The sequence below is a fragment of the Schistocerca americana genome, chromosome 2, assembly GCF_021461395.2.
Source record: "Schistocerca americana isolate TAMUIC-IGC-003095 chromosome 2, iqSchAmer2.1, whole genome shotgun sequence".
NCBI lineage: Eukaryota > Metazoa > Arthropoda > Insecta > Orthoptera > Acrididae > Schistocerca > Schistocerca americana.
Window position 1 is genome coordinate 849,931,163 of NC_060120.1, and position 27,892 is coordinate 849,959,054.

Consider the following 27,892-nt stretch of genomic DNA (forward strand, 5'->3'; position numbering starts at 1 on the left):
AACACTTTGACAATAGAGCCCAAGCCTCACTGGAGCAACAGAAAGGGAAATGGCAGTTGGTACCCGATTCAGCAAGAACAAAAAAATCTGCTGTTACCTTTGTGCCAACAAAACTTGGCCTTTGAGGAGCCAGTGGGCAGCAGTACACCTGCAAGAATGCCCTGTCCTTTTCTGGAAAACTTGTGAATTATTTTGTTACTCTCCGAAGGGCAAATATCATATACCTGCTTACGCTTGTTTCAACCTGTAGAGGACCTGTCACTTTTGGCTCGAATGTATGGTCTAGTATTATACACCTCCGGTAGTTATAATGGAGAATTTAGACACGTGTAAAATTACAAGAATGTTAGGTGAATTGTTTGACAACTCTATCTCAGGGGACTTGGATAATGGGTGATTTGTATGCAGGTTTCAAAGATTCTGAAGATATAGGTAATTACAAGTCCCCTATTTTTCTCATAGGCACAGTAGTTTGCAAAGATTTTTACTGTATTATTTCCAATAGCTGAATAAGACAATGACGGCAAATTGTTGCAGCCTCCTGTTTCAACTTCATCACCTCAGAAAAAAACGTAAAATATTAAATCAATACTGAACTTGGATGGAGTACCGTGGGTGCACTGCTTGCACTTCCTGTTTCCCAAGAACCTTCTTGATGTCAAATCAACTGTGTATTATTGTTTTTCATTGTTCATTCCACCAGAAATGTAAAGAATTATACAAACGGAGACAAATCAATATGCAGGTAGCATTACTGCAAAAAGATGAAGACAAAATACATTTCAGCATAAAAGTTTCTGGGAAAAGTGGGGAATAATGAAGGTAAATGAGATTTACTTGTTTCTTTGCTATTAGTATTTACATGCATGTCAGAAAATCATAAATGCAATGACTACTGCAGAAGAATCCAGTTCTCCACACTCCTTTTGCTGCTAGTATTATGATTCATGATCATTTCAAAGCAATCTTGTAAGTTTGCAACAATGAGTATTACATATCTAGCAACCATCCAAATTGTGACTGATAATTCAAAATGTCTTCTTGTCTTCATTTACACTTTGTGCTGCTGCGATTGTTGTTTAAGGTATGTATTGATTTAGAAGTTGTGTAAAATTCATCATATTCTTGAAAAACAAGCAAAAGAATTAGAGTAGAAAAATATTTCAGGTAGTGAGGTGTCAACAGATTAGCTTCTGAGAATGGAAGTATACACTGAGTAGTGAAGAGAGGAATCAGGAGTTACGGTTCTCTTGAAGGGTTTCATAAAGAACTACTTTGACAAGGGCTTTATTGTCAACATGGACTGGTATAAACCTGCTGAGTTCGATTACTTCTGGGATCGAAAGTCAACAGCTGACTACACCTGTATGGTGAACAGGAAGGAGATTTCTTCATGCAGTGTTGTCAAACAAACTGAGAAGACAACAAAAGCAACTGCTGTGCATACAATGGAGGAATACAAAAGACATATTAATGCTGCCTACATGCCACACTGTGCCCACCATTCATGTAACTGTGCAGCCAGCAGGGTCTATTACAAAGACCAGGCCCAACGCTGCCCTGGACTGTAGCATTTACAAGATACATGTTGACAAATCTGATTTCAATGAGAACAGCTGAAGTATTGAAAAAGTTATTCTTTCATCTCTTTTTGATTAGTACCACCAATGCTTTAGTACTGCATCAAGAAACCAGGAATGTGAATGAAAGAAGAAAGAAAAAAGAATGCATATTAGCAGTTTTGTCTCAAGTACAGATAGTGTTGAGGATCAGTGGACAAAGTTCAAAACCGTCGTACATAATGCGTTAGATGAGTATGTGCCAAGCAAGATCGTAAGAGATGGAAAAGAGCCACCGTGGTACAACAACCGAGTTAGAAAACTGCTGCGGAAGCAAAGGGAACTTCACAGCAAACACAAACATAGCCAAAGCCTTGCAGACAAACCAAAATTACGCGAAGCGAAATGTAGTGTGAGGAGGGCTATGCGAGAGGCGTTCAATGAATTCAAAAGTAAAGTTCTATGTACTGACTTGGCAGAAAATCCTAAGAAATTCTGGTCTTATGTCAAAGCGGTAGGTGGATCAAAACAAAATGTATAGACACTCTGTGACCAAAATGGCACTGAAACAGAGGATGACAGACTAAAGGCCGAAATACTAAATGTCTTCTTCCAAAGTTGTTTCACAGAGGAAGATTGCACTGTAGTTCCTTCTCTAGATTGTCGCACAGATGACAAAATGGTAGATATCGAAATAGACGACAGAGGGATAGAGAAACAATTAAAATCGCTCAAAAGAGGAAAGGCCTCTGGACCTGATGGGATACCAGTTCAATTTTACACAGAGTACGCGAAGGAACTTGCCCCCCTTCTTGCAGCGGTGTACCGTAGGTCTCTAGAAGAGTGTAGCGTTCCAAAGGATTGGAAAAGGGCACAGGTCATCCCCGTTTTCAAGAAGGGACGTCGAGCAGATGTGCAGAACTATAGACCTATATCTCTAACGTCGATCAGTTGTAGAATTTTGGAACACGTATTGTGTTCGAGTATAATGACTTTTCTGGAGACTAGAAATCTACTCTGTAGGAATCAGCATGGGTTTCGAAAAAGACGGTCATGTGAAACCCAGCTCGCGCTATTCGTCCACGAGACTCAGAGGGCCATAGACACGGGTTCACAGGTAGATGCCGTGTTTCTTGACTTCCGCAAGGCGTTTGATACAGTTCCCCACAGTCGTTTAATGAATAAAGTAAGAGCATATGGACTATCAGACCAATTGTGTGATTGGATTGAGGAGTTCCTAGATAACAGGACGCACTCTCAATGGAGAGAAGTCTCCCGAAGTAAGAGTGATTTCAGGTGTGCCGCAGGGGAGTGTCATAGGACCGTTGCTATTCACAATATACATAAATGACTTTGTGGATGACATCGGAAGTTCACTGAGGCTTTTTGCGGATGATGCTGTGGTGTATTGAGAGGTTGTAACAATGGAAAATTGCACTGAAATGCAGGAGGATCTGCAGCGAATTGACGCATGGTGCAGGGAATGGCAATTGAATCTCAATGTAGACAAGTGTAATGTGCCGCGAATACACAGAAAGATAGATCCTTTATCATTTAGCTACAAAATAGCAGGTCAGCAACTGGAAGCAGTTAATACCATCAATTATCTGGGAATACGCATTAGGAGTGATTTAAAATGGAATGATCATATAATGTTGATCGTCGGTAAAGCAGATGCCAGAGTGAGATTCATTGGAAGAATCCTAAGGAAATGCAATCCGAAAACAAAGGAAGTAGGTTACAGTACGCTTGTTCGCCCACTGCTTGAATACTGCTCAGCAGTGTGGGATCCGTACGGAGGTAGGGTTGATAGAAGATATAGAGAAGATCCAACGGAGAGCAGCGCGCTTCGTTACAGGATCATTTAGTAATCGCGAAAGCGTTACGGAGATGATAGATAAACTCCAGTGGAAGACTCTGCAGGAGAGACGCTCAGTAGCTCGGTACGAGCTTTTGTCAAAGTTTCGGGAACATACCTTCACCGAAGAGTCAAGCAGTATATTGCTCCCTCCTACGTATATCTCGCGAAGAGACCATGAGGATAAAATCAGAGAGATTAGAGCCCACACAGAGGCATACCGATAATCCTTCTTTCCACGAACAATACGAGACTGGAATAGAAGGGAGAACCGATAGAGGTACTCAAGGTACCCTCCGCCACACACCGTCAGGTGGCTTGCAGAGTATGGATGTAGATGTAGATATTCTTATGAAGCTAGCGAACAGTTTTATTTTTGAAGGCAACAAAAACTTACAGAATAACAGTTTTTTTTGCAACCAGTACAAGTAGATTACAAGCTAAAACTTTCCTGACAAAATATCACCAGCCAAAAAGAAGACATATCCGACATGTTTATGTAGTGTCTACTGAAGTAAGCAGAAAACAGTGGAAAATCTTCCAAGAGGGTAAGTTGCTGGTGGTGTGCTAACACTGATGAGACACACTGTATGCAAAACTGTTTCAAAATTATCATAGACAGGCAAACAGACAGGCAAATACACTTAAAAATTTTATACACAAGTTTTTCAGATGACATTACAACTGCATTTTTAAACTGTCATTACCTTTCTCCACTTGCTAAGGTACAATAAATCTTAACATACACCGAAGAGCCAAAGAAACTGGTACACCAGTCTAATATCATGTAGGGGCCCCCCAGAGCATGCAGAAGTGCCGTGACATGATGTGGCATGGACTCTACTAATGTATGAAGTAGTGCTGGAAGGAATTGACACCAAGAATCCTGCAGCACTTTCCATAAATTCATAAGAGTACGAGGGGGTGGAGATCTCTTCTGAACAGCACATTATGAGGCATCCCCAATATGCTCAATAATGACCATGTCTGGAGAGTTTGGTGGCCAGTGGAATAGCTTAAACTCAGATGAGTGTTCTGGAGCGACTGCAGCAATTCTGGGCATGTGGGGTGTTGGATTGCCCTGCTGGCATTGCCCAAGTCCGTTGGAATGCACTATTTACACGATTGGATGGAGGTGTCATATACGTGTTGCTGAACGCAGTGCCATATTATGCCTGTTTACATATATCTTTATTTGAATAAGCACGCATATACCAGTTTCTATGGCACTTCAGTGTATTTCTACAAACAAATGATATTTAATTTACAACATAATCAGTGTATTTGTTTTTACCATTCCTTACAAATTTTTGAAAATCCTCTAGAATGTTAGTCTGGACAAGTCAGATTGATTGAAGAAGCCAAGAATGTACATTTTTCTTCAAATGAAATTCTCCCTCTCTCTCTCTCTCTCTCTCTCTTTTAAAAAAGAAAGAGTATTTCAATTTTTTTCTACATCACCCTTGTTCAGACATCTGTCATAACAGGATACCTACTTTTCAATGCCCTCTTCATAGAAAGATGCTGCCAATGAAGAAAGCCACTGCTGAACACCATCTTTTGTGTTGTTCCAAAATCATGCTTCAAGTTCAAGAACAAGAGGTAGACAGAGGATGAGAGATTGGGGCTGTACAGCAAGTGATCAATCTGTTCCCAACCAAATTGCTGAATAAGGTTTTGAGTGACGCCAGCAGAACAAGAATGTGTGTTGTCATGAATCAACACAACGTCTTGACTAACATTCCATGCCCTTTTGCTGAGAGCTGAGATTTACCTAATGTTTCACGGTATCGTACCGCATTGAGTGCAGAATGCCCTGCCTGCCCCAGAACACAATGCATGATTTTTTGTGCTGACAATGCTGTTTTGAATTTTTGTTTCTTGAAGGATTGTGCGTGCACCCACTCCAACAACTGTTGTTACGATTTTGGAATGACATGGCAAAACCAAGCTTCATCACTGGTCCCAATTCAGTTTAAGAACTCATCCCCCCTCATCACTATATCACATATGGAATGTCAAAGCACTGTCTTATCACTTCATTTTGTGGACATCCATAAGCATTTTCAGAACCCAAATGGAACACGAATTGCAAAAATTTAAATTATTTGTGACAATCTCAGGCACAACAGATATTGAAACTTGTGGAAAGTCATCACAAACTATTCTTATTGTGAACCCTCTGTTATCATTTTTTTTTCATTCATTTTCTCAACCAAACCATCACTGACAACAGAAGGCTGCCCACTCCATGCTTCGTCATGAACATTGGTTCATCCACCATTGAACTGTCTCGCCCACCTCCTCGTCATCCCATTAATCATTGCATTTTCACCACAACTCTCTAAAAAGTTGACAAATCTCACCTGGCTTAACCTTCTTTGTGTTCAAAGACTGTATTACAGATTGCACTTCACAGTCCATGAGCTCAGAGATTGTCCATAACATTTTGAAAGATCACTATCAAATGTACACACAGCACAAAAGAGCTTTAAAGGCATCAGTGGAAAGACAATGAAACAGAAATATGAGTGTGAATGTGTGGAACTGTGACACCATTGCTGCAGTGGCAGTACAATAAAACGGTACTTACTTTTCAGAGGCACCTCGTAGAAGAGGTGATACAACTCACTAGTTTGCAGAATGCTATACAGCTAGATGCTGGACATATTCCTTTGTGGGAGATATTTACATGGGATGAAGTGGGAACCCTTAATGCATCTGCCATCCTCTCTCACTGTTGCATCATACGGAAACCTAATGTTTTACCATGTGCCTCCATTTGTTGGTCTACAGTGTCCTTGATCACACGACTTCAGCACATCGACACTGAACCCTACCATTCCCAAATTCCAGCACTTAATAGATGTAAGGGTGCTTGCGTGGTTCCTCCTCAGGATAACTCAACCTGAATCCCACTGAGCACTTCTAAGACACCAGGACATGAAGTATACATCTTTGATTTTTCTGTCCAGTCTTCGTGAATTGTGGGGTAATGGTAGTGTGTTTGTGGATCAGGATGACCCTGCAACACTTTCAGTTTCTTACGAAATATATACCGAAGACACCTGTCACAGTCAGCACGGCAAAAAGTGGTGCTCCCCACTACTAAGAAAGATATTTTTAATTCAATTGCTCATGAGTACATTGCACAAATCAACAAAGAAAGCTGATAGTCTATCCAACTAGTATGTCTTGACTACTGCAGTGTTTTACATAGCATAGCTCTATTGGATGTAGTATAGCGTTGCCTTTCTGGCCTGTAAATTAGTTTGCAAAGGCAATGAGAAAGAAGGTACCTTACAGTTAACTTGGGATTTTGGACCACAAAACATCCTGGCATTTTTTCCCACTAAACATTACCTTTTGTGCTAATTCGATAAATGTAATAAAAATACAAACAAGCCCGTTAATACAAACAGTATATTTAAGCCGTGTAAATTATTTTTGGAAGCACAAATTTACTAAGTAAGCAGTAAAATGACTGTGATGCCAACCCAAATTTCAAAACGAAATTTGAAGGAGAATCATTCAACAATAACAAATGACTTTACATTTCAAGAAATAGGGTGTTGCAAAACTGGTATTATAAACATTAACCTCCATCAGTTTTTGCGGATTCAATACTGAAGCTAAGCTAAATAAGACTAATACATAATATAATTATGAATTACATTGCACGTGCAATCCGTCTTCTTTCCTTTGAGATCATTAACGACCCCCTGACAGGTGTCAAAACAGGTACAGCCATTGTCAAACGCACGTCCAGATGCTAAGTCACCTAAAGAGACTTTGTTGGTCGAACCTGCAAAACATGGGTGATGGAAAATACCACTGACTGCTTCAGCTATGGATTACTTATGCTACACATAAATAAAGCAGTGAAAACTCCTAAGATCACAGTATTCACTTCAAATCACATAACTATCAGTTTTGTTTATATTCCTTAATAAAGTTATATGTATGCATTTTTGTAAACAATGTCATTGCAGAAAAAACAACATATAACCAAACACAAACTTTACAAACTTTGAAATTTGCTTACCGGAAGACAGCATGCGTTTGCAACTCTGAAAGAGTCCTGTAGCATCAGATCGAGATCGCTGATGTGTCTTCTTAGCAACTGATAATGGAAGAGGAAGTGGCGGAGGAGGTGGAGGAGGAACTGTAGTAGGCTGGTCTGGTTTATGCTGTTGATGACCTCGAGGGCGTAATTCATCTGAGAGAATATGATTACGCAACTTTGTTCCATGGGACTTTTTCTTCGATGGTAAATGAGCATCTGAACTGTATGCATCAAGGAGCCAGGCACACTTCAGAGAAAAGTCAGCAGACTTTCTACACCTATTGATCAGAAACACATCATTACATAAGATGCAATTTTTATGTACAGATCTCAGTACATGGTGAAACATGCAATTAAAATTTACCTGTGTATAAGGTACGGATGTATTACTTCAGCAACATCATGCATCTGTATGTACATGCTAACCAACTGTGGCAAGTAAAAATCTACTTCATTGTCTGGAAAACTGAATATTTTGTTCCCTGCATGAGAAATAAAAATGTTAATTAGACATACAATTTAGAAAACGTGTGTACACTTGTACTATTTCAACATTCACAATCTGCACGGCATCCCTCTGTACCGTGTATTCATGTTTCTTCCCATTCCGTCCACATCCGCATGTGGAGTGCGGGAAGAGAGAGAATTCAAATACCTCTGCACATGTGGCAATTATTCTTATCTTGTCTTTGAGGTCCCAATGGGAGCAACATGTAGAAGGCAGTAATATAGTCCTAGATTCCTCACTGTTTGTAATCTTCCAACAGAATTTATTTTCAAGCATCTGCCTATCCAGATTTTTGAACATTTCTGTGACACTCTCTTGTGGGTAATATTCAAACACGTTAAACTAAACTCAATGCGCAAATTAAATTCCTTGATTTGACAATCATCTGAAGTACATTTCTCACACTGGAAAGTCACACTGAAACATAGCAAACTGGAGTTACTCCATCTGCTATTATTCTACTTCTCTTAAATAACTATTTTTTTTCTTATAATTCAACTGTGTTCTACTAAAAAACAAGCGAACTATATGTTGCATATATACAAAACTGTCAATACTTTTGCGATTTGAGTTCTTCAGCTTATTTAATTTCCAAGTTTGCCTTTATACTTTAGTTGGCCTAATTTTTCTGCATTGGATAGTGCATTTGGTTATCTAATTAAGCACACACACACACACACACACACACACACACACACACACACACACACACACACACACACGTGCGGACGCGCAAACGCAACTCACACACGACTGCAGTCTCTGGGTGAGAGTCTTTTTGTTGTGCCTATCTGTGACTCAGTACCTTCGCTATGTGGTGAGTAGCAACTTTCCTTCTCATAATATTGTTACATTCCAGCCTGGATTTTCCATAGTTTGATTTTTACCTGAAAACAGATAATTCACCGCGAAGGCATATAGTGTATTAAACAACTAGTACCTTCAACTTTAATACTTTCCTAACCAGTTGTCATTTAGTTAAATCAGTTTACTGATGGAACCAAAAGATCGCCAACACTACTGATTATTAACCTTGCAGTTTTGTAAAGTAATACGTAATTATCCAAGTCACAAAATGTCATTGCACTAGTCTCTATATGCTTCACTTCACCCAAAAATCTTGAGTCTGGGCTTGGCAATCATTTAGCATTACCCTATTACGTGGGGAACACCAATGTTACAGAATCCATAGCTGCAATTGTTCTGTTAACATATCCATGACAGTCCGCGTCAACTCACAATTAACATATACTACATGAAAGTTCACACTCAGAATCCAGTACATTAACATTTCTTCGTCAAAGAGTGCATAATGTCAATCCTATGTTCTATATGTTGTGATCCACCATGAAAACTGTACGTATAAAAAATGCAGTAAATGAAGCTGGCAAAAAGGAATACAAACGTCTCAAAAATGAGAGCAACAGGAAGTGCAAAATGGCTAAGCAAGGATGGTTGGAGGACAATTTAAGGATGTAGAGACATATATCACTAGGGTTAAGATAGATACTGCCTACAGGAAAATTAAAGGGACCTTTGGAGAAAAGAGAACCACTTGTATGAATATCAAGAGCTCAGATGGAAAACCAGTTCCAAGCAAAGAAGGGAAAGCAGAAAGATGGAAGGAGTGTGTAGATAGTCTACAAAAGGGTGATGTATTTGAGGACAATATATGGAAATGGAAGAGGACGTAGGTGAAAATGAAATGTGAGATATGATACTGTGTGAAGAATTTGACAGAAATTGAAAGACCTAAGTCGAAACAAGTCCCCAGAATAGACAACATTCCATTAGAACTACTGATAGCCTTGGGAGAGCCAGCCCTGACAAAACTCACCATCTGGTGAGCAAGACATCCGAAACAGGCACAATACCCTCAGATTTCAAGAATAATATAATAATACCAATCCCTCAGAAAGTAGGTGTTGACAGGTGTGAAAATTACCAAACTATCAGTTTAATAAGTCACGGCTGCAAAATACTGATATGAATTCTTTACAGATGAATGGAAAAACTGGTAGATGCCGACCTTAGGAAAGATCAATTCAGATTCCATAGAAATACTGGAACACTTGAGGCAATGCTGACACTATGACTTATCTTACAAGATATGTTGAGGAAAGGCAAACCTATGTTTCTAGCATTAGTAGACTTGGAGAAAGCTTTTGACAATGTTGACTGGAATACTCTCTTTCAAATTCTGAAGGTGGCAAGGGTAAAATACAGGGTGCGAAAGGCTATTTACAATTTGTACAGAAAGCAGATGGCAGTTAGAGTCAAGGGGCATGAAAGGGAAGCAGTGATTGGGAAGGGAGTGAGACAGGGTTGTAGCCTCTCCCCAATGTTATTCAATCTGTATATTGAACAAGAAGTAAAAGAAACGAAAGAAAAATTTGGAGTAGGAATTAAAATCCATGGAGGAGAAATAAGAACTCTGATGTTTGCCGATGATATTGTAATTCTGTCAAAGACAGCAAAGGACCTGGAAGAGCAGTTGAACGGAATGGACAGTGTCTTGAAAGGAAGCTATAAGTTGAACATCAACAAAAGCAAAAAGAGGATAATGGAATGTAGTCTAATGACATTGGTTGATGCTGGGCGAATTAGATTAGGAAAAGAGACACTTAAAGTAGTAGATAAGTTTTGTTATTTGGGGAGCAAAATAACTCATGACAGTCGAAGTAGGAAGGATTAAGATGTAGACTGGCAATGACACGGAAAGCGTTTCTGAAGAAGAGAAATTTGTTAGCATCAAGTATAGATTTACGTGTCAGGAAATCATTTCTGAAAGTATTTGTATGGAGTGTAGCCATGTATGGATGTGAAACGTGGACAATAAATAGTTTAGACAAGAAGACAATAGATGCTTTTGAAATGTGGTGCTACAGAAAAATACTGAAGATTAAATGGGTAGATCACACTAACGAGGAGGTACTGAGTAGAATTAGGGAGAAGAGGAATTTGTGGCACAATTTGTCTAGTATAAGGGATCGGTTGGTAGACATGTTCTGAAGCACCAAGGGATCACCAATTTGTATCTGTTTGATTTTTTGCAACTAAGAAAGTTTAACAGGTCTGCTATGTTTATAGCTTCTCATTTGGTTTAGATAAATAAAATCATTTAACTGCAAGAATTCATTACGTTTTTATGCTGCCTCTACCAAATTTTGATCTGTAAGTTCTGTTTAGCAGTTCTGTAGACTACACAAAATGATATTTGCAAATAATAATAACAATACAGGATGTCCCACTCAAACCTCCCTGATTTCAAGGACCCAGGAGAGAAAAACTACAGTAGATACGACAATGAAAAATGCACCACATTGTAGAGCATCTCAAGAATTTATATTTCTGCATCATAAGTGCCAAGTATCATCACCAGAGTGCAGAACGGTCGCATGAAGTGAAAATGGAGACTCCCAAGCAGCGCGTGCAAGCAGTGGTGCGGTTTGCAGAAACAAATCCACCAATTACTGTGCAAAGAAATTATCGTCATGTGTATGAATGTGATCCACCTGAAGTGAAAACAATTAAGGAATGTATAGGAAGTTTCTGGCAACATGAAGTGTTCTGAAACATTCTGGCTGTGCACGTTATGGAGTTTCATAAGAGACAGTGGAGGACATCAGACAAACGTTTCTCAGAAGCCCACGTAAGTCAGTTCGTCAAGCATCTAGGCAACTTGATGTACCTCGATCAACACTGCATTGTGTAGTTCACCAGCGTCTTCCTATGTGTGCTTACAAAGTGCAAATTCTGCAACATCTGATGCCGAACGACAAACCACGCCGAAAACAATATGCTGTGGATATGCTGCGGCGTATTGATATGGATGCCAGCTTCCCGGAAAGATGTTTATTCTCACGTGAGGCAACCTTACATCTATCAGGAAGGGTTAATATAGGCATCATGTTTGGATTGGGGTTCTCAAAAGCCGCTTGTTGACATTGAACATGTTCGTGATAGCCCTAAATTAAACATCTGGTGCAGGCTAATGCATGACAGGGTTGTTGGACCATTCTTCTTTGTGGAACAAACAGTGAATGGGTCAGTGTATCTGGACATGTTGGAGCAGTTTGTACCCTCATATACAAGACTTGCAACCCAACATCATTTTTCAACAAGATGGAGCTCCACTGCATTGGTCAATGGCCGTTCGCAAGGTCCTGGATAGGAAATTTCCCAATCGTTGGATCGGATGCAGAGGATCCATTGCCTGGCCACCACGTTCACCTGACATTATGCTGCTCGATTTCTTCATGTGGGGATTTGTGAAGGACCGCGTCTATGCGACCAAAGTGGACGAAATTCGTACATTGCAACATCACATCACTAATGATGATTGCAACAGTAACAGAGGAAATGATACAAAGAAATTGGCAAGAAATTGAATATAGACTCTATATTCTTCATGCTACAATTGCCAGTCACCACCTCCATGTTGGTTTTTCCCAGACTCGACAGAGTGTGAGACCTTATTGTTTCAATTAAATCCTTCAGTAGCCAGACTTTTTCAAAAATCGTGAGGTGAGGGGAGGATTTTGAAATACAGCAAAATGATTAAAGATATGATTGCACAGTTGTAAAGTACAGCAGTAACCATGGAAATTATGTTTCACGATTTTTGTTATGTGTCCTACTGTTTTGGTGACGTGCACTCAGAAAGATAACAACTGCATTTTCTTTGGGAGGGTTCCCAACACTTCAACAGTCTAATGGGAACATACAAAAAAATGTGTTTAACTGTCCTGCTATGATTATTTCATTCTGTTGCAATTTACCAAACTTTTCAATATTTGCTGCAGTAGTATGAAAAGTGTTTCTCAAAAAGAGAAATCTGTTATTGCCAAATAGAAATTTTAAGATCAGAATGTTTATTATGGAAGTATTTGTTTGCACTGTAGCATTACATGGAAGCGAAACTTGGGTATTGAACCGTACAGACAAGAAGAGAATAGAAACTTTCGAAATGCAGCGCTACAGAAGAATTCTGAAGATTAGGCGGGTATACCAGATAACTAATGAAGTACCAAATCAAAGCAGTGAATCAAATCAGAAGGGAAAGAAATTTATAACACAACTTGAATAATAGAAAGGATATGTTTTTAAGAACATATCACGGGGCATTAGGGTAGGGTCACTTCAGTAATGGCTGGTAAAACTTCTAGAGGGAGCTCGAACCTTGACTACAGTAAGCACGTTCAAGCGGATGTAGGGTGCACTTGTAGACACAGGATAGATCAGCACTGAGAGCATCATCGGTTGGGCTAAAAGCCACAACAACATGGGAACAAAATTAATTTTCCTCCGACGTACTTCTCATTACATAAACTTTGTCGATTCCTTGCCTTGGTGCACCCCTGGCAATCATGAGGGGGGGGGGGGGGGGTTGTAGGGGATGATGAGATTACAAGTTTAAAAGATAACACTGGTGATACATAAGCTATTTTCCACATAACAGCACACAACTTTGATCACTGCATTTCATGTTAACATCTGCAAGGGGCCAGTTAGATGAGTGAAACGACTTCTCACATTCTGACAAACCCATTGTGATTGCCTTCATTGTTAATGTCTATTGCCGTTTCAGTCACGGTTTGGGTGTCACGATAAATTGGTTCCACCCTGAGCAGAATGCTTACTGTGTTGTCCTTTCTAATACAAAATCTGAAGAGAGGTTTACTATCTTATCATTGTTGTGTATTTCTGATCTAAAAATTTCTGCTGCAATTGAAAAGAAACAGAACTGTATCAATCAAGAAGAGACTACTCACTGTACAATTTGACAATACTGACTCAGCTATCACATATTGGTGCCGGAAATACTCTCACATTTTTAAAACTATAAATTTCTTCATCGAGAGCTGGCTAACTGCCACCGACATTATTACTTACTCTTTCTCATTTCTTACATAACATTAATGCTGTGACTTAAGAAATCATGACGAAGAAAAAAGATGATCTGTGTCCTCGCCAGGACCAAGAACTTATGAATATAAAACATACAGCCAAAGGCTGTTATTACCGAGGGGCACAAGAGCTTAGTTTTTACTGCAATGAGCAAAGTATGAGCAACTGTTTAGCAGCGGCTGACGCACTACTGACGGTTGTTTGCTCAAACACATTGGACCGCTTGAGCTTGTGGATAGAAATTCACATGACAAGTTAGTTCTCACTGCAAAGGCCATCTACCTTATTTTTTTCCACTGGCTATTTTTAACCAATTGCTCTAAACACGCCATCAAATACTACAGTACATAGAATTCCAGAGCCTTTCATCAAGAGCTGGGGAGTTGGCGTCAAGGATCACCAGTACTATGATAGCAGACAACTGGAAGATTACATTTATACAAAGCCCTAACAGCATTGATGCACAACTGTACTTATTTCGAGTAAGCAAGGTGGCACAGTGGTTAGCACACTGGACTCGCATTTGGGAGGACTACAGCTCAAATTTGCATCTGGCCATCCACAATTGGGTTTTCCACGATTTTTCCAAATCACTGCCTTCCTTCCTTCATACTCATTTCACCATCTTCTGCGACTTTATGCTACATGCACCTTTGGCAATGTGGCTTATTTCACGTGTAATGACCTCACAGAATTCTGTCATTGTCTGTGGTCTATTCTTGTACACTTGGCCTATGAGACACCCACAAAAAACTTGGGGGGGGGGGGGGGGGGGGGTGATGATCAGGGGTCCACAATTATTGATTTATTATTATCATGTCACCAAAGAAACGGGTTACAAGTTTTACGGAAGCATTAGGCATGTTACACGTCGCTCCATCTATTTGGGAATAATCTTCCGTAAGTTTGATGTCAAACAACTGCTCCACAAATGTACCGAAGATGCCCATATAAACTTCAGTGTCTACAGTCATATCAAAGAAAATAGGGCCAAAAATCCTGGAAGCCGACACCGCACACCACACTCTAACCTTTTCATCATGCAGTGGTGTTTTGTGGATGATATGTGGGGCCAGCTCAGTATCTACTGTTTTGTGCATTGATGTAATCTGACAGACGGAACCATGCCTCATCTATGCACCAACTTAAGGAGACAATGTCTAGATGCTGAATAAGAAACCCTTGAAACCATCAACACCATACTTTTCTCATGATCTGTTCCTTGCAATTGTGCAGTCTGTATTGTCGCAATGCCAATTTCTTCTCAGTCCTTTAAACATGCCACATGGAATACCTGTCTCCTGGCTCAATCAATGCAATGATTTCCTTGAAGAGTTCTCCATGCATCTCAAAACAGGGGTTAACCGAAGCGTCCGATTCCACCCGTCGGCTTTGACCCATGACGTAAGGCTGTAATGGTGTGTGACGTCACGACGGCGCAGAATTTAGTTTGTGAGAGTTGCGTGTTTGTAGGTGTCGTTATGATATGATTGGTGGTGCTCTCTGGTGCTGTGTGTATGTGTTGTGTGTTAGGTGATGCTTTTGGTTTAGTTTGCGAGTTTATAGGTGGCGTATTGTTGTGGTTGGTGATTTTCTCTGGCGGTGTGTTTATGATTAGCGTGTTATGTGGTGTATGGGGTTCATTTACGTGGTAGCATTGCACGTGTGTGGTATCAGTGGCGACTGTGCTTTCAGAGGAATATTTTTCAGTGAGTTAATGATTTTGGTTTTCTTATGTTGATGTTATTGTAGTTTTTTTTTCTGTTCGTCGTGTGTGAATTTTTGTAAATCGCTTTGTTTATGTCTTTCGTAGGTGTGGATATGACTCACAAGGTCAACAGTTTTCGGTTGTCAGCGATGATGGGGGACAGTGTGTTGTCTTTAATAAATTTTCTTCAGCTGTTCAGCCTGTTGGCTGAAGTCGTGAAGTGTTCAGTGTGTCGTGAAGAAATGAGGCCAACTAAAGTTCCGGCGTCTCGGACCAGGGACGGACAGATATATGTGGAGATGTCTTAAGGATAACAGGTCAAAGGAAGTGTTTGATTCCAATTTTGTTGTTTTGTTGTGCTTTTTGAGGTAGTGGTGATTGTGGACGTGGTTGTAGTTTTGGGTTTCATGATTTGTTATCAGTAGTGTTTGATTCCAGTGGATATTGTTTTTAGTTGATTTTGGGAAGGTTGTGGTCATTTTATTTTATCGTTTTTGTCATTTGGTTTAGTGGCGTGTGTTTATTTTTAGTTTGTCCCCACCCAAAAACCCGCAATTTCCCTCACCTGTCCCGTTAGTTTCATTATATTTTTGGAGGAATATGTATTTGATGGTTTTTCCATTTATTTGTGTGTTTATTGTCATGTTTACGTTATGACATCATAGTTGCAATATGGGAGTAGTAGTGAATGGTCATTTCCGCCATATTGGTGACGCCATTGGTCAAAGTAGATGGGTCGATTCCGTTAACCCCAAAACAGTACTGATAAAACTGTGTACTCAATTATGGTCTATGTTTACACAGCCACTGTTTAGTACACCAGTTGTCCTTGTCTCCAGCTTCCTTAGAATTGATAAAATTGTTGCCTTTGTTGGAATACTGCGCATATTGAATCCTCTTTGGAAAGCCCATTGTCTTGTAATCAATGAGCTTGTCTTCCAAAGTGTGGACTAGATGCTTCTGCCAGCTAGAGCCTGCAAACACATTGCCAATTTGCTTTTTACTGTCACAGACTTCAAATATTGCGACCGACGAGCCTGCAAACGAACTGACACGAGCTGACCAAATGAGGCATTATTCCTGACAAAAGGACATTACGCCCAAAAACAACAATTGACTTGCCAACAACAGGCAATACTTCTGATTCTACCAGAGGTACTGAGCTCTTTAAAATAACTTTCTCATTTTTATGAGCTTTCAGAGAGAAATTATGATCCAATGAAATAGTTAAGGTTTATGCAGCCCTGTACAACACATCAGGTTTATCAAAGGAAAATCTACACAATAGCTTTTTCATACCATCACAATCACTGAAAGTTGCTCCATTCTTGCGTATTCTGACAGATGATTCTAGCTACAATGAACAGTGCTGGAAAGTCAAACAACACTGGCCAAGCTTCGCATACACTTATATAAGAAAGTAGGATTTCTCAACATAGTCAATAATGACATCCCTGATAAGATGAAAAGCTATGAAGATTTCATCAATCAATCATTCAGTTCAGCTTACGGAATTTCCTTGTGTGCATTATGGAAAGGTAGCTGACCAGTAAGTTTGACTTATTAACTGATGGTATCCAAAAAATTAATGAAATTATGTAATAGTAAGTTTGAAAACTTTCCATACTTAAGCATCTGACATTTAGTGCTCTCACAATATTTTCCATTGCCTTTCTCAAGACTTCTGTTAGCACACAAGTGTTATCCACATGTATACCAACTGAGAATACAACTGCAGAATAATATTTAAATTCTTTGAGCAAATTTAGGAGTGATGAATTTAATTTAATTAAGATAAGAACAACAACTCAAATGCAGCAAACAAGAGAAGGAAGCACTAATCTTCCCAAATCTGCTACAGTTAAAAATCAATCAAACTCAAGTTCACGGACCACACTTTCTTGTATGCTCTTTCTCCTCAGCTCCTCACAAAGAAATCTGCAATCTTAAAAGCAGAGATGCCTTGTTTTTAATGCCATAAAACGGCAGTCGTGCATTTATTCTCATAAACCACACACATTCATAAGCAATACTTCTGATTTTAGTTAAAATAAGAGGGCTTAAATTATTGCTCAACAGCACTACACAATGTCACCTACAATGGATCAATTTGAGTTGCACAATTAATAATTAAGCTAATGGGCAATAAAAATTCATATAAACGACAATAAGAAGTGAGATGGATACTTCCAGAGATATTATCAGTGAACCTATTCATACTTATACAATATATTTAATAATAAAACTAATGCAACCCACAAATTGCCTGTGGTTCATGTTGTTCAATTATTTTATTGATAAAGCAATAGGAAAGGTACACGAGGATTGTGGCAGAGATGAAAAATGGTTGACTTGGGTTCCTTGGGAGTTTGTGGAGAAAGTGTGGTTCATCTATAAAGGAGAAGAATGCATGTAGGAAACCAGTGAGACTTATTCTGGAGTACTGCTCGAGTATTTGGGATTTGCACCAGGTCAGATTAAAGCAAGACATTGAAGCAATTCAGAGGCGGATCACTAGATTTATTACTGCTAGACTCAAGCAACACACAAGTATTGCAGAGATGCTGCGGAAACGCAAATGTGAATCCCTGGAGGGAAAGCAACATTATTTTCAAGGATCACTATTGAGAAAATTTAGAGAACCGCCATTTCTGCTGACTGCAGAACGAGTCTAATGTCGCCACCATAGAATTCATGTAAGGACTACAATGGTAGGATACGAGAAATTAGGGCTCATACGGAAATATATAAAATATGTCTGCTTGTGTCTGTATGTGTGGATGGATATGTGCGTGTGTGCGAGTGTATACCTGTCCTTTTTTCCCCCTAAGGTAAGTCTTTCCGCTCCCGGGATTGGAATGACTCCTTACCCTCTCCCTTAAAACCCACTTCCTTTCGTCTTCCCCTCTCCTTCCCTCTTTCCTGATGAGGCAACAGTTTGTTGCGAAAGCTTGAATTTTGTGTGGATGTTTGTGTTTGTTTGTGTGTCTATCGACCTGCCAGCACTTTTGTTCGGTAAGTCACCTCATCTTTGTTTTTATATATAATTTTTCCCACGTGGAATGTTTCCTTCCATTATATTGAAATATATAAACAGACATTTTTCTCTTGCTCTGTTCGTGAGTGGAACAGGAAAGGAAATGACAAGTAGAGGGATAAGGTACCTTTCCACACACCGTACAGGGTCTTGCAGAGTATGTGTGTAGATGCAGATAGAGGAGGTACTACCATACAAATAAAAAGTAGTAGTAGTAGTAGTAGTAGTAGTAGCAGCAGCAGCAGCAGCAGCGGTAATAGTAGTAGTTGTTATGCTTGGGTCTTTAAGAGTAACATCTGACTGCACATTCAGTTCATCCATTCATAAATTGTGTTAAGTAAATCCCTTGGTGAAGGATAACCCTCATGGATGCAGGACAAGTTAAGATATACATTAACGGACAGAAACACCAACTACAGGCAACAACTGTAAAGTACACTAACAATAAATTATGAATAGTGATGATCTCCATGTACTAATAATTATAGGAAGTATTTCTACATTACTTTATAGAAGTGAATATGATAGAGGGAAACATTCCACGTGGGAAAAATATATCCAAAAACAAAGATGATGTGACTTACCCAACGAAAGCGCTGGCAGGTCGATAGACACACAAACAAACACAAACACACACACAAAACTCAAGCTTTCGCAACCAACGGTTGCTTCATCAGGAAAGAGGAAAGGAGAGGGAAAGACGAAAGAATGTGGGTCTTAAGGGAGAGGGTAAGGAGTCATTCCAATCCCGGGAGCGGAAAGACTTACCTTAGGGGGAAAAAAGGACGGGTATACACTCGCACACACACACATATCCATCTGCACATACACAGACACAAGCAGACATTTGTAAAGGCCTTTACAAATGTCTGCTTGTGTCTATGTATGTGCGGGTGGATATGTGTGTGTGTGTGTGTGTGTGTGTGTGTGTGTGTGTGTGTGCGCGCGCGCGCGACTGTATACCTGTCCTTTTTTCCCCCTAAAATAAGTCTTTCTGCTCTCGGGATTGGAATGACTCCTTACCCTCTCCCTTAAAACCCACATCCTTTCGTCTTTCCCTCTCCTTCCCTCTTTCCTGATGAAGCAACCGTTGGTTGCGAAAGCTTGAATTTTGTGTGTGTGTTTGTGTTTGTTTGTGTGTCTGTCGACCTACGAGCGCTTTCGTTGGGTAAGTCACATCATCTTTGTTTTTAGATATATTTACTTTACAGATGTATGTATAAGTAAGAAAAATTGGCTACTTTGGAAAAATGACTTCTTCCCTTCCTTATACTATTCAGCTGTGTTTTTTTTTACGCAGTACTTCAAACCAAGTATTTAGAGAGACGTATTTTACACAAGCATTATAGTTATAGGGAATTTATGTCCCTGCATCCACAGTCTGAAGAACTATAAGAGCAGCTGGTAAGGAACTCAAAGTTTACTTTTGAAACTCCAGGGATCAGCAGTTTCCTGCCTCATGTTCGCCATTAACTTGTTACAGGCTTGAGCACCTAAAACTAGATTACGGATGGCCTACAAAAAATTGGTTTTTACATCCAGCTCTGTAGTTGCAAATTTTACATTGATTTTTACATCCAGCTTTATAGTCTGAAATTCTACAGTTCAGCCTAAATTCATTCTTTTCACTAACTGGAAATGCCATTACACTGTAAATGCGTTGACAAACATACACACACACACACACACACACACACACACACACACACACACACACAAACACAAACACACACAAACTTAAAATCAGCTAAAACTCACCCAAGTAACTCTGTACTCCAGGTTCTTTTGATTTGAAGAGATATGTGATTGCCATGGACATATCAAACAGTTTGCTTTCAAATAACCTTAATAAGAAATCTTTTGCACCGCTGCCTTGTGAAAGTTCCCTGGCAGTCTTCTCAGTCTCAGAAGGTTCTGTATTAGCACCACCACAACACAGTGTCAATGAAGACTGTGACGAGGGGGGTGGGGCAGCCTGCACAACAGACACTGGGGGAGAAGATTCACTGTCACTCAGTTGCGGCACATCTTCCGGTTCTTGGACAACATGATCCTGGCCAGAGCCTGACTCAAGGCTCTCGTGGCTGCGGCTTATACTGTGTACACTGGATTCCCTCGTCGTGTCACTGCTACCGCCACCACAGAGAATGCCGGAATCGTCGGAGCCCAAGCTGGCAATCTCTTCACGATCTCGACCGGTAACTGGGCTGGCCCTTACTGCAACTCCTGCAACGGGTACGTCGGGAGGCACAGCTGTTTTGGGCAGCCTCCCGTCGGACGGTTCACATTCGGGACTAGGCGTTACATCGACTTCAGGAATCCTCTGTAATGCAGAGTCAAGACTCCTATTGCGGTGATGCATTGTCAGTGTAGTAGCTGCTGTCACCTGTGATATAGGTGGAAGTAGAATGCCCATTGACCTGTAAAAAAAAGTTAACACATGCTGTTTGAAGCACAAGTTCACGTTCTTTTTCAAGTACAAAGATAATGTTGCCTTTACTTCTCAAATTATTTACATCCCACCAGGACTTTCTACTGTCATCCATAGTACAATAAGATGAATTTTTAAACTTCCTTTGATTTTACCTGCATTTCCAAAGTTAACTGAAATATAACTGATAAGAATAAATAATACAGTCCACTTTAGAATAGCTATCTTTTGTAGAAAGTTGTATCAGATGGGTGAGAAATAATACTTCGGAGCCAAAACCTTTCACAAGGCCTACCATTGAATAGTCACAATATATTAACTACTGGTGTATATACAATATGCAAACAAACTCTAATCTAAAGAGTTGTGTCAGTTCTTCACATCACTGCCACATTATGTGTACTAACACCTAGCAATATATTTGAGGCTGTAAGTTTGTATATACTTAAATTACACGAAGTGTTCAGATAACAGAAGATTTTATTGAATAATGTTACACTGAGATTTAATTCTTTCATGTGCTGTTGTCATATTGAAACAACTTTAAAACTGCAAGTCTACCAGCAAAAGGGAGCACCACTGCCAGCAAGCATGTGGTATAGCAACACAATCACATACTCTGCCATATGAATAACTACAGAGGAATGAAGGGTACTTTTTACAACATCAATTAAGCAGCACAATATGAATATTTATTCACTGATTTGCTGTACTACTATTGGGTATTGTGTCTATCTTCAGTGGAATACTGATAGAAGAGAGAAACTGAAATTGAAATCCAAAACACAAAAAAAAGAAAGAAAAGGAAAAGGTAAGATTGTCATAATTATACAATACTTACAATAAAATCGTGCACATCCATAAGGAAAAGCAATTGGGGAGTAACTTCTTCCTACCTCTCTACTCCCTCAAAATGAAAATGATTAAAAGCTTACAACAATTTGCTTTGTTTAAATTCTACTGAAAATAAGATTAGAAAGCCCAATTTAGTTTTTGCAACTTCTGTAGCCACAAATTGGTATGCCTGATTAAAAAATCACTTTATGTTGTGCAAAAGTGAATTTGATTTTTCAGTATAAAACAGTTTGGGTTAACTGAACCTACCAATATCAGATGTCGGCTTCACACTGTAACTGTGCGGCACCATGCTTGTGGAAACAAAGAGAACTGAACACTGATATTTCTTGTGTGTCTGTATTAGCTGCTGGAGTGTAGATTGTGTGACAAAGTGGGTAATGTAGTGCAAGGTCTAGTTAGGTTGAAAGATGACAATTTTATTGTGATATGGCAAAGTGGTATTGAACGCTCCAGTTAATTCAGTAATTTTCAGACTCCGAACACGAACTTCCTTACATAAAATGATTAATGATGTCATCCTCATAATATCACAACGTGCTGTGCATTTTCAAAACATGTAGCAAGAAATGAATGGAAAATAATTTTATTAAAAAATTCTCACAGTCAAGGAAAGGATTTTACTCAACAGTGAGATCTACTCACATGCTGGATACTGCATGAATTCATACCTTAAGTCAATGATACATCCAAGTCAATCATATAGCTTTAACAGGCGTCAGCTTTGCAAACATGAATTATTTTGCTCAGATACCCCCTCCCCCCCCCTCTCTCCCACTCCTCCTTTACAATAACAAGATTTTTAATATCCACATAACTGAGATGGCAATGTCATCTAATAGTACAATTTTCTATTTCTTTTTCTTGTAAAAGATTAGGCAACTGTTTTCATCTTTTGAATATTGGACAAGTACGTAACTAAAAACACCACCACACTTGTTTCTAAAAGGATTGTGTGTTCAAGAAACAAAACAGAATGTGAAAGGTTGGGTGTACTATTAACAATCATGTCTCTGTTTTCTTTAACCCTAAATATCACAGTCAAAACAAAAATAAAATCCTACCGGAAATCCAAGCTGAGATTACGCTGATGATTGCTGAGTCGTGGTCGCACCTGAAGGCCAGGATTTGCACGGCCGTGGACTGCGGGGGGTACATTGCCAGTACCCAGCTTCTGCCGCTTTGTCACAGCTAGTGACGGCGGCTGCTTACCCGCAGCTACTCCACTCATCATACAGCCAACGCCAGAATAGTCATCTGCCGTCCATGGCTGACCTGTTGTAAAAGCAATAAGACTAAGATAGTGTTTCTATATTAAAATCGGCCTTATTAGATGTAAATTTCAACATTATTAACGAAGAAATATAATTTTTTTTTAGTAAAAACTTACACTAGAATATAAGCAAGTGAGTAACCTGCTAGAAATTGCAATTGAAGAACGGTAGTTCATTTGTGGTTAAGGTAAATGAAATAGCCTACATAAATGCAACATGTAATTCAGCTGCCAACTGTGGAAGTCTCATGTAGTGGAAAGCAACTGCCAGACACAAACTATATTGGAAAATTTAACTGATGAATAGCTTTACGGAAATGCCAGAGAAAAGTTTCTTCTGTGATTGTATAACAAGAATCTACTGTGGCTGGTGTGTAGTTAATGAACCCCTTATACTTCAGTTGTTGCCATCTGGTAGGTATGTGGACTGCAGATGAGCATGCAAGTATTTTATAAAAACATTTTCAATAATAAGCTAGACTATGAAGACTGTACTGATAAAATGCCAACAGACAGATGTTACATCCACATACAGAGAAATAAATAAAAAACAGCATTAAAAAGAAGCACTAAGTTCAAAATATTATTTACAACATCCAATAATCTGTTTAGCCTGCCAAAATTAAAGAACTGAGTGCATTCAGAACTGAGTGCTAGTCACCTATTTTATAAGTAATACAGAAATCACATAGGCCTAACTGAAAAATGAATTTGTACATAAGTCTAATAACACACATCAACCGCATACACCACTGCAATAAAACAAATTATATACCTGAAAAAGTAGCCTCCCACTCCTTTAATACTTTCCACCAGGTGCTAGCGAAATAAGCCACTGTTTAAAACTAACCAAGGTGCTACATGTATACAGCACTTACTGCTTTCATAATTTAATCTACAGCAAACGTTTGATATTATAGCCAAACATGCAAGACTTCTGTAGATTCAAGACAACTGAATTTAATCTTTTGACAGCTGAGGTGCTAATTTTAGCACAATTAAGACTCAAACAATTAACATAATAAAGAAAACTGCTCTTCCGTAAACATAAACAAAGGTCTTGTAAATTTTGTGATGATGTAGGCCTACTAGAATAATAATTATCCTAAGTTTCAACGATTGCTCACAGTAATGAATAATTTTCACACAAAAACTATAAAACGTCTTAATAAACAAGGAACGAGAACAATATTCTAAAAATACACGCTAAATACGTAAATTTGATACTCAAAGCGCGTGACTTAAAGAGAAAATGTTGTCATTAACTAATCTACTCTTATTGATGATTTCGTTTTAGACAAGTAGGCTATGCACTGAAAACTTCAAAAAAAAAAAAAAAAAACTGTAAGGTTTTTAAAGGACTTAGCATAATTATCTACAAAAACGATCATGAGGTAACGTCAAGTGATAAATTTCTCTTTTTGTGCCGTCAGGTGTAAAATTATTTACAATTTGCGTTCGCGGGCGAATGACTTCTGGAGTCTATGACTAACGACGGATTCATTAACGCACAGCAGATTTACCGTTGTAAGGTACTAATGTTAAGCATTTTGTGTTGAGATTTTACACTACTTATAACAATAAATTCTAAATTAAAAACATGTACATGTAGATGTACGCTAATCCCGCATGCCGTGCGACTGACATTTAGGGTGTGACCAAGTGACAACTGAGGACGCATACCGATTCTATTAAAATCTGCGAACAGAATTTGATTACAAATGTTACATACATTACACAACACACATGAAAACATCAGCACAACACGAATAATAAATATTTCCCCGTCACTTCCGTGTTTTGAAGCAGTTTATGCAGCAGCTTGTACAACCGCCCAACAAAAACACACACATTCTTTCGATATTCAGCTGCGAAACGCATCAAACGAAATGTAAAGAACAACCTGCCCTTGTAAAAATAAGTAAATAAATATAAAGCAACTCACCAAAATCAACCCACTTCGATGGACCAATTGGTTTCTCGTATTATTCGTAACAACTTTCTGCCACGACAGCCATATTAGATTAGTACCGACTGGCAGTGGGGCCAACCTTTGAATACGCTCCGTCTTATTAAATAACAGTCAGAGAACAGAATGAGTTATACGCGTTGAATATTATTATACTACTCCAAACTTTTAAGCTGTACATTTTATTCCCGTCACCCACAGAAATTTCACCGATTGCCTAATAAAATTGAGCTACTTTAACACATCGCATTCGATTTAAGTTGGTACACAACAAAAATGTTTGGGTGGGGAAGGTCACAAAGTACAGCTGCACTTAACTGAGCTCAATTCGTAAGGCCGCTCCTGGTGGCACGGGGATGAGGAATTGCTGGAAGGGTGGAGCGACGGGGGTCATTTCAGGGTGGCGCTTAAATATTTTGATTTAGTTCAGTCTGGTGTACTGTCGGTGTGCGTTCGCAATGCATCGTAAGACTTCGGCTCAACACCGGTCAAAAATTGAACTGAAACAATTGTCTCGAAAACTGTTAAACATTTTCCTTCAACATTTATCAACTGTAGCGCTCCTTATTCCAAAGAAACCGCTGTCTGTCACTTACATATACCAATCCCTGGGCGTTCGTTTCCGCTCGTGGTTAATTCTTGTCACGAAGCAGTAATGCTTATGTTGCTGTATGCACATGTGCGCAGAAAGGTCAGTGATCTCTACAAAGGGACACTCAGGTTTCATGACTCCCTGTTCAATATAGTAGTACAAAAGACTCCAGATAAGAACAATACTGCTCGAACAGTCCACGGGTATACTGCCGGTTCATAGTGTCCAACGGGCACAATATTTCGGCGATCAGACATGTCGCCATCGTCAGCGCACCTGACGATGGCGACATGTCTGATCGCCGGAATATAGTGCTCGTTGGACACTATGAACCGGCAGTACACCCGTGGACTGTTCAAGCAACAAATACACCGGGAGAAACTGAAGAATCACAGGAACAATACTGCTTACAATAAACTAAAAATAACTCCACACAATAGGACGAACATTGTTACTGCAGCGCTTTTAATAATGAGGCACCTGAAGCATACAAATTTCCTGTGAAAATCTCCGAGCAGAAAAACGAAATCCCAAGACGTCCTGGGAAAACGCACGAATACTAGGTTGGACCATGACAGAGTTACAGAATAACAGAGTATAGAAGTATATTTTACAACATATCTATGATTTTTTTATTCGGACTACTTCAAAAGTCTACGTTAAGCTTTCGTAATAAACAATTTAATACGTTAATATTATCTTGGCCTGTGGTTTATGTGCTCAAATGGCAAATGAGGCGCCTTCCACCTTTTACTTCACTCACAGGGGAGGGAAAGCAGAAATTGACACAGCAGGCAAAAGTAACTGTAACTAACATGTTATTTATGAAAAAAGTATGGCATGTACTTTTTAAAATCTGTACATAACGTAAGGACTTATTCTTCAAAACTGTATATTGTTTAAGAAAAATCCATCGAAATTGTCATTATATAAAACCCAAAGCCTGTCTGGAAACTATATGTTACTATTGCAGGAAGAAAAAGGGCACTTAATTTATACAGGGTTTATTTAAATATCTGCTGCGGAAATGGTCAGTGCTTTTTCTTGAGGATAGGGCATGGGGCTCTTCTTGACAGAAGTCGATTACGAGATCAACAGTAAACGTGTGTAGCTGTATAGATGAAATATTTAGCGGCGATACTATGAAGCGATATTCGAAATGGGAGTATGAGACGTACATGTGAATTCACATGAAAGACTTAACATGTGATGAGAGGATTCTGCTAATATGTGATGCAAAGGACTCCGCATGCACGACTACAGTGCGCTCGGCTCATATCGTGCAGGCATGTTATCGGACATCGAATTCCGGGACGGGCTGCCAGAATCTTACAGGGTCAGTACGACCCACACGGACGTCGAATAGAGATGCTTAGGGAGCTTAAATTCTAAGCTTTGGAAGAAACTGTGTTGGGTAAATTTAGAGAACCAACATTCGTGGAAGAGTGCGACTATTGTCTCCATTGTACGCCGGCACGCAAAACGTATTGATGAAAGCACACACACAAAAAAAGTTTTGCATCACTTCGGTTCCGAGAGTTCCTGAACCTTACAGAAAATGGGAATAGAGATCAACATAAACATCATTTACGCCCTTTTTATTGGTCATGAAACCCACACATTGCATGTTGTACCACTATACAACGAGACCTTCAGAGGTGGTGATCCAGACTGTTGTACACACCGGTACCTATAATACCTAGCAGCACGTTCTCTTGCATTGATGCATGCCTGTGTTCGTCGTGGCATACTATCCACAAGTTCATTAAGGCACTGTTGGTCCAGATTATCCCACTCCTCAACGGCGATTCGGCGTAGATCCCTCAGAGTGGTTGGTGGGTAACGCCGTCCATAAACAGCCCTTTTCAACCTATTCCAGGCATGTTCGTTAGGGTTCAAGTCTGGAGAACATGCTGGCCACTCTAGTCGAGCGATGTCGTTATCCTGAAGGAAGTCATTCACAACAGGTGCACGATGTGGGCGCGAATTGTCGTCCTTGAAGACGAATGCCTCCCCAATATGCCTCCGATATGGTTGCACTGTCGGTCGGAGGACGGCATTTACGTATCGTACAGCCGTTACGGCGCCTTCCAGGACCACCAGCGGCGTACGTCGGCCCCACATAA

General features: G+C 39.6%; 1 protein-coding gene across 2 annotated transcripts in view; it reads right to left on the reverse strand.

The window, feature by feature from the left end:
- The window catches only part of LOC124595639 (phosphatidylinositol 4-kinase beta), a 254,187-nt gene that overhangs the window by 16,518 nt on the left and 209,777 nt on the right, over positions 1-27,892 (reverse strand). Inside the window, exons 1-6 of one of the 2 annotated variants that reach the window (XM_047134471.1) lie at positions 25,151-25,240; positions 22,997-23,207; positions 20,405-21,066; positions 7,848-7,965; positions 7,463-7,761; positions 7,092-7,222 (exon numbers count right to left, since the gene is read on the reverse strand). In XM_047134471.1, the coding sequence (XP_046990427.1) occupies positions 7,092-7,222; positions 7,463-7,761; positions 7,848-7,965; positions 20,405-21,066; positions 22,997-23,166 (1,380 nt within the window). In that variant the 5' untranslated portion in view covers positions 23,167-23,207; positions 25,151-25,240. Of the gene's footprint in view, positions 1-7,091; positions 7,223-7,462; positions 7,762-7,847; positions 7,966-20,404; positions 21,067-22,996; positions 23,208-25,150; positions 25,241-27,892 lie in introns of those variants that run through there. The other variant, XM_047134470.1, reaches the window with a different exon arrangement.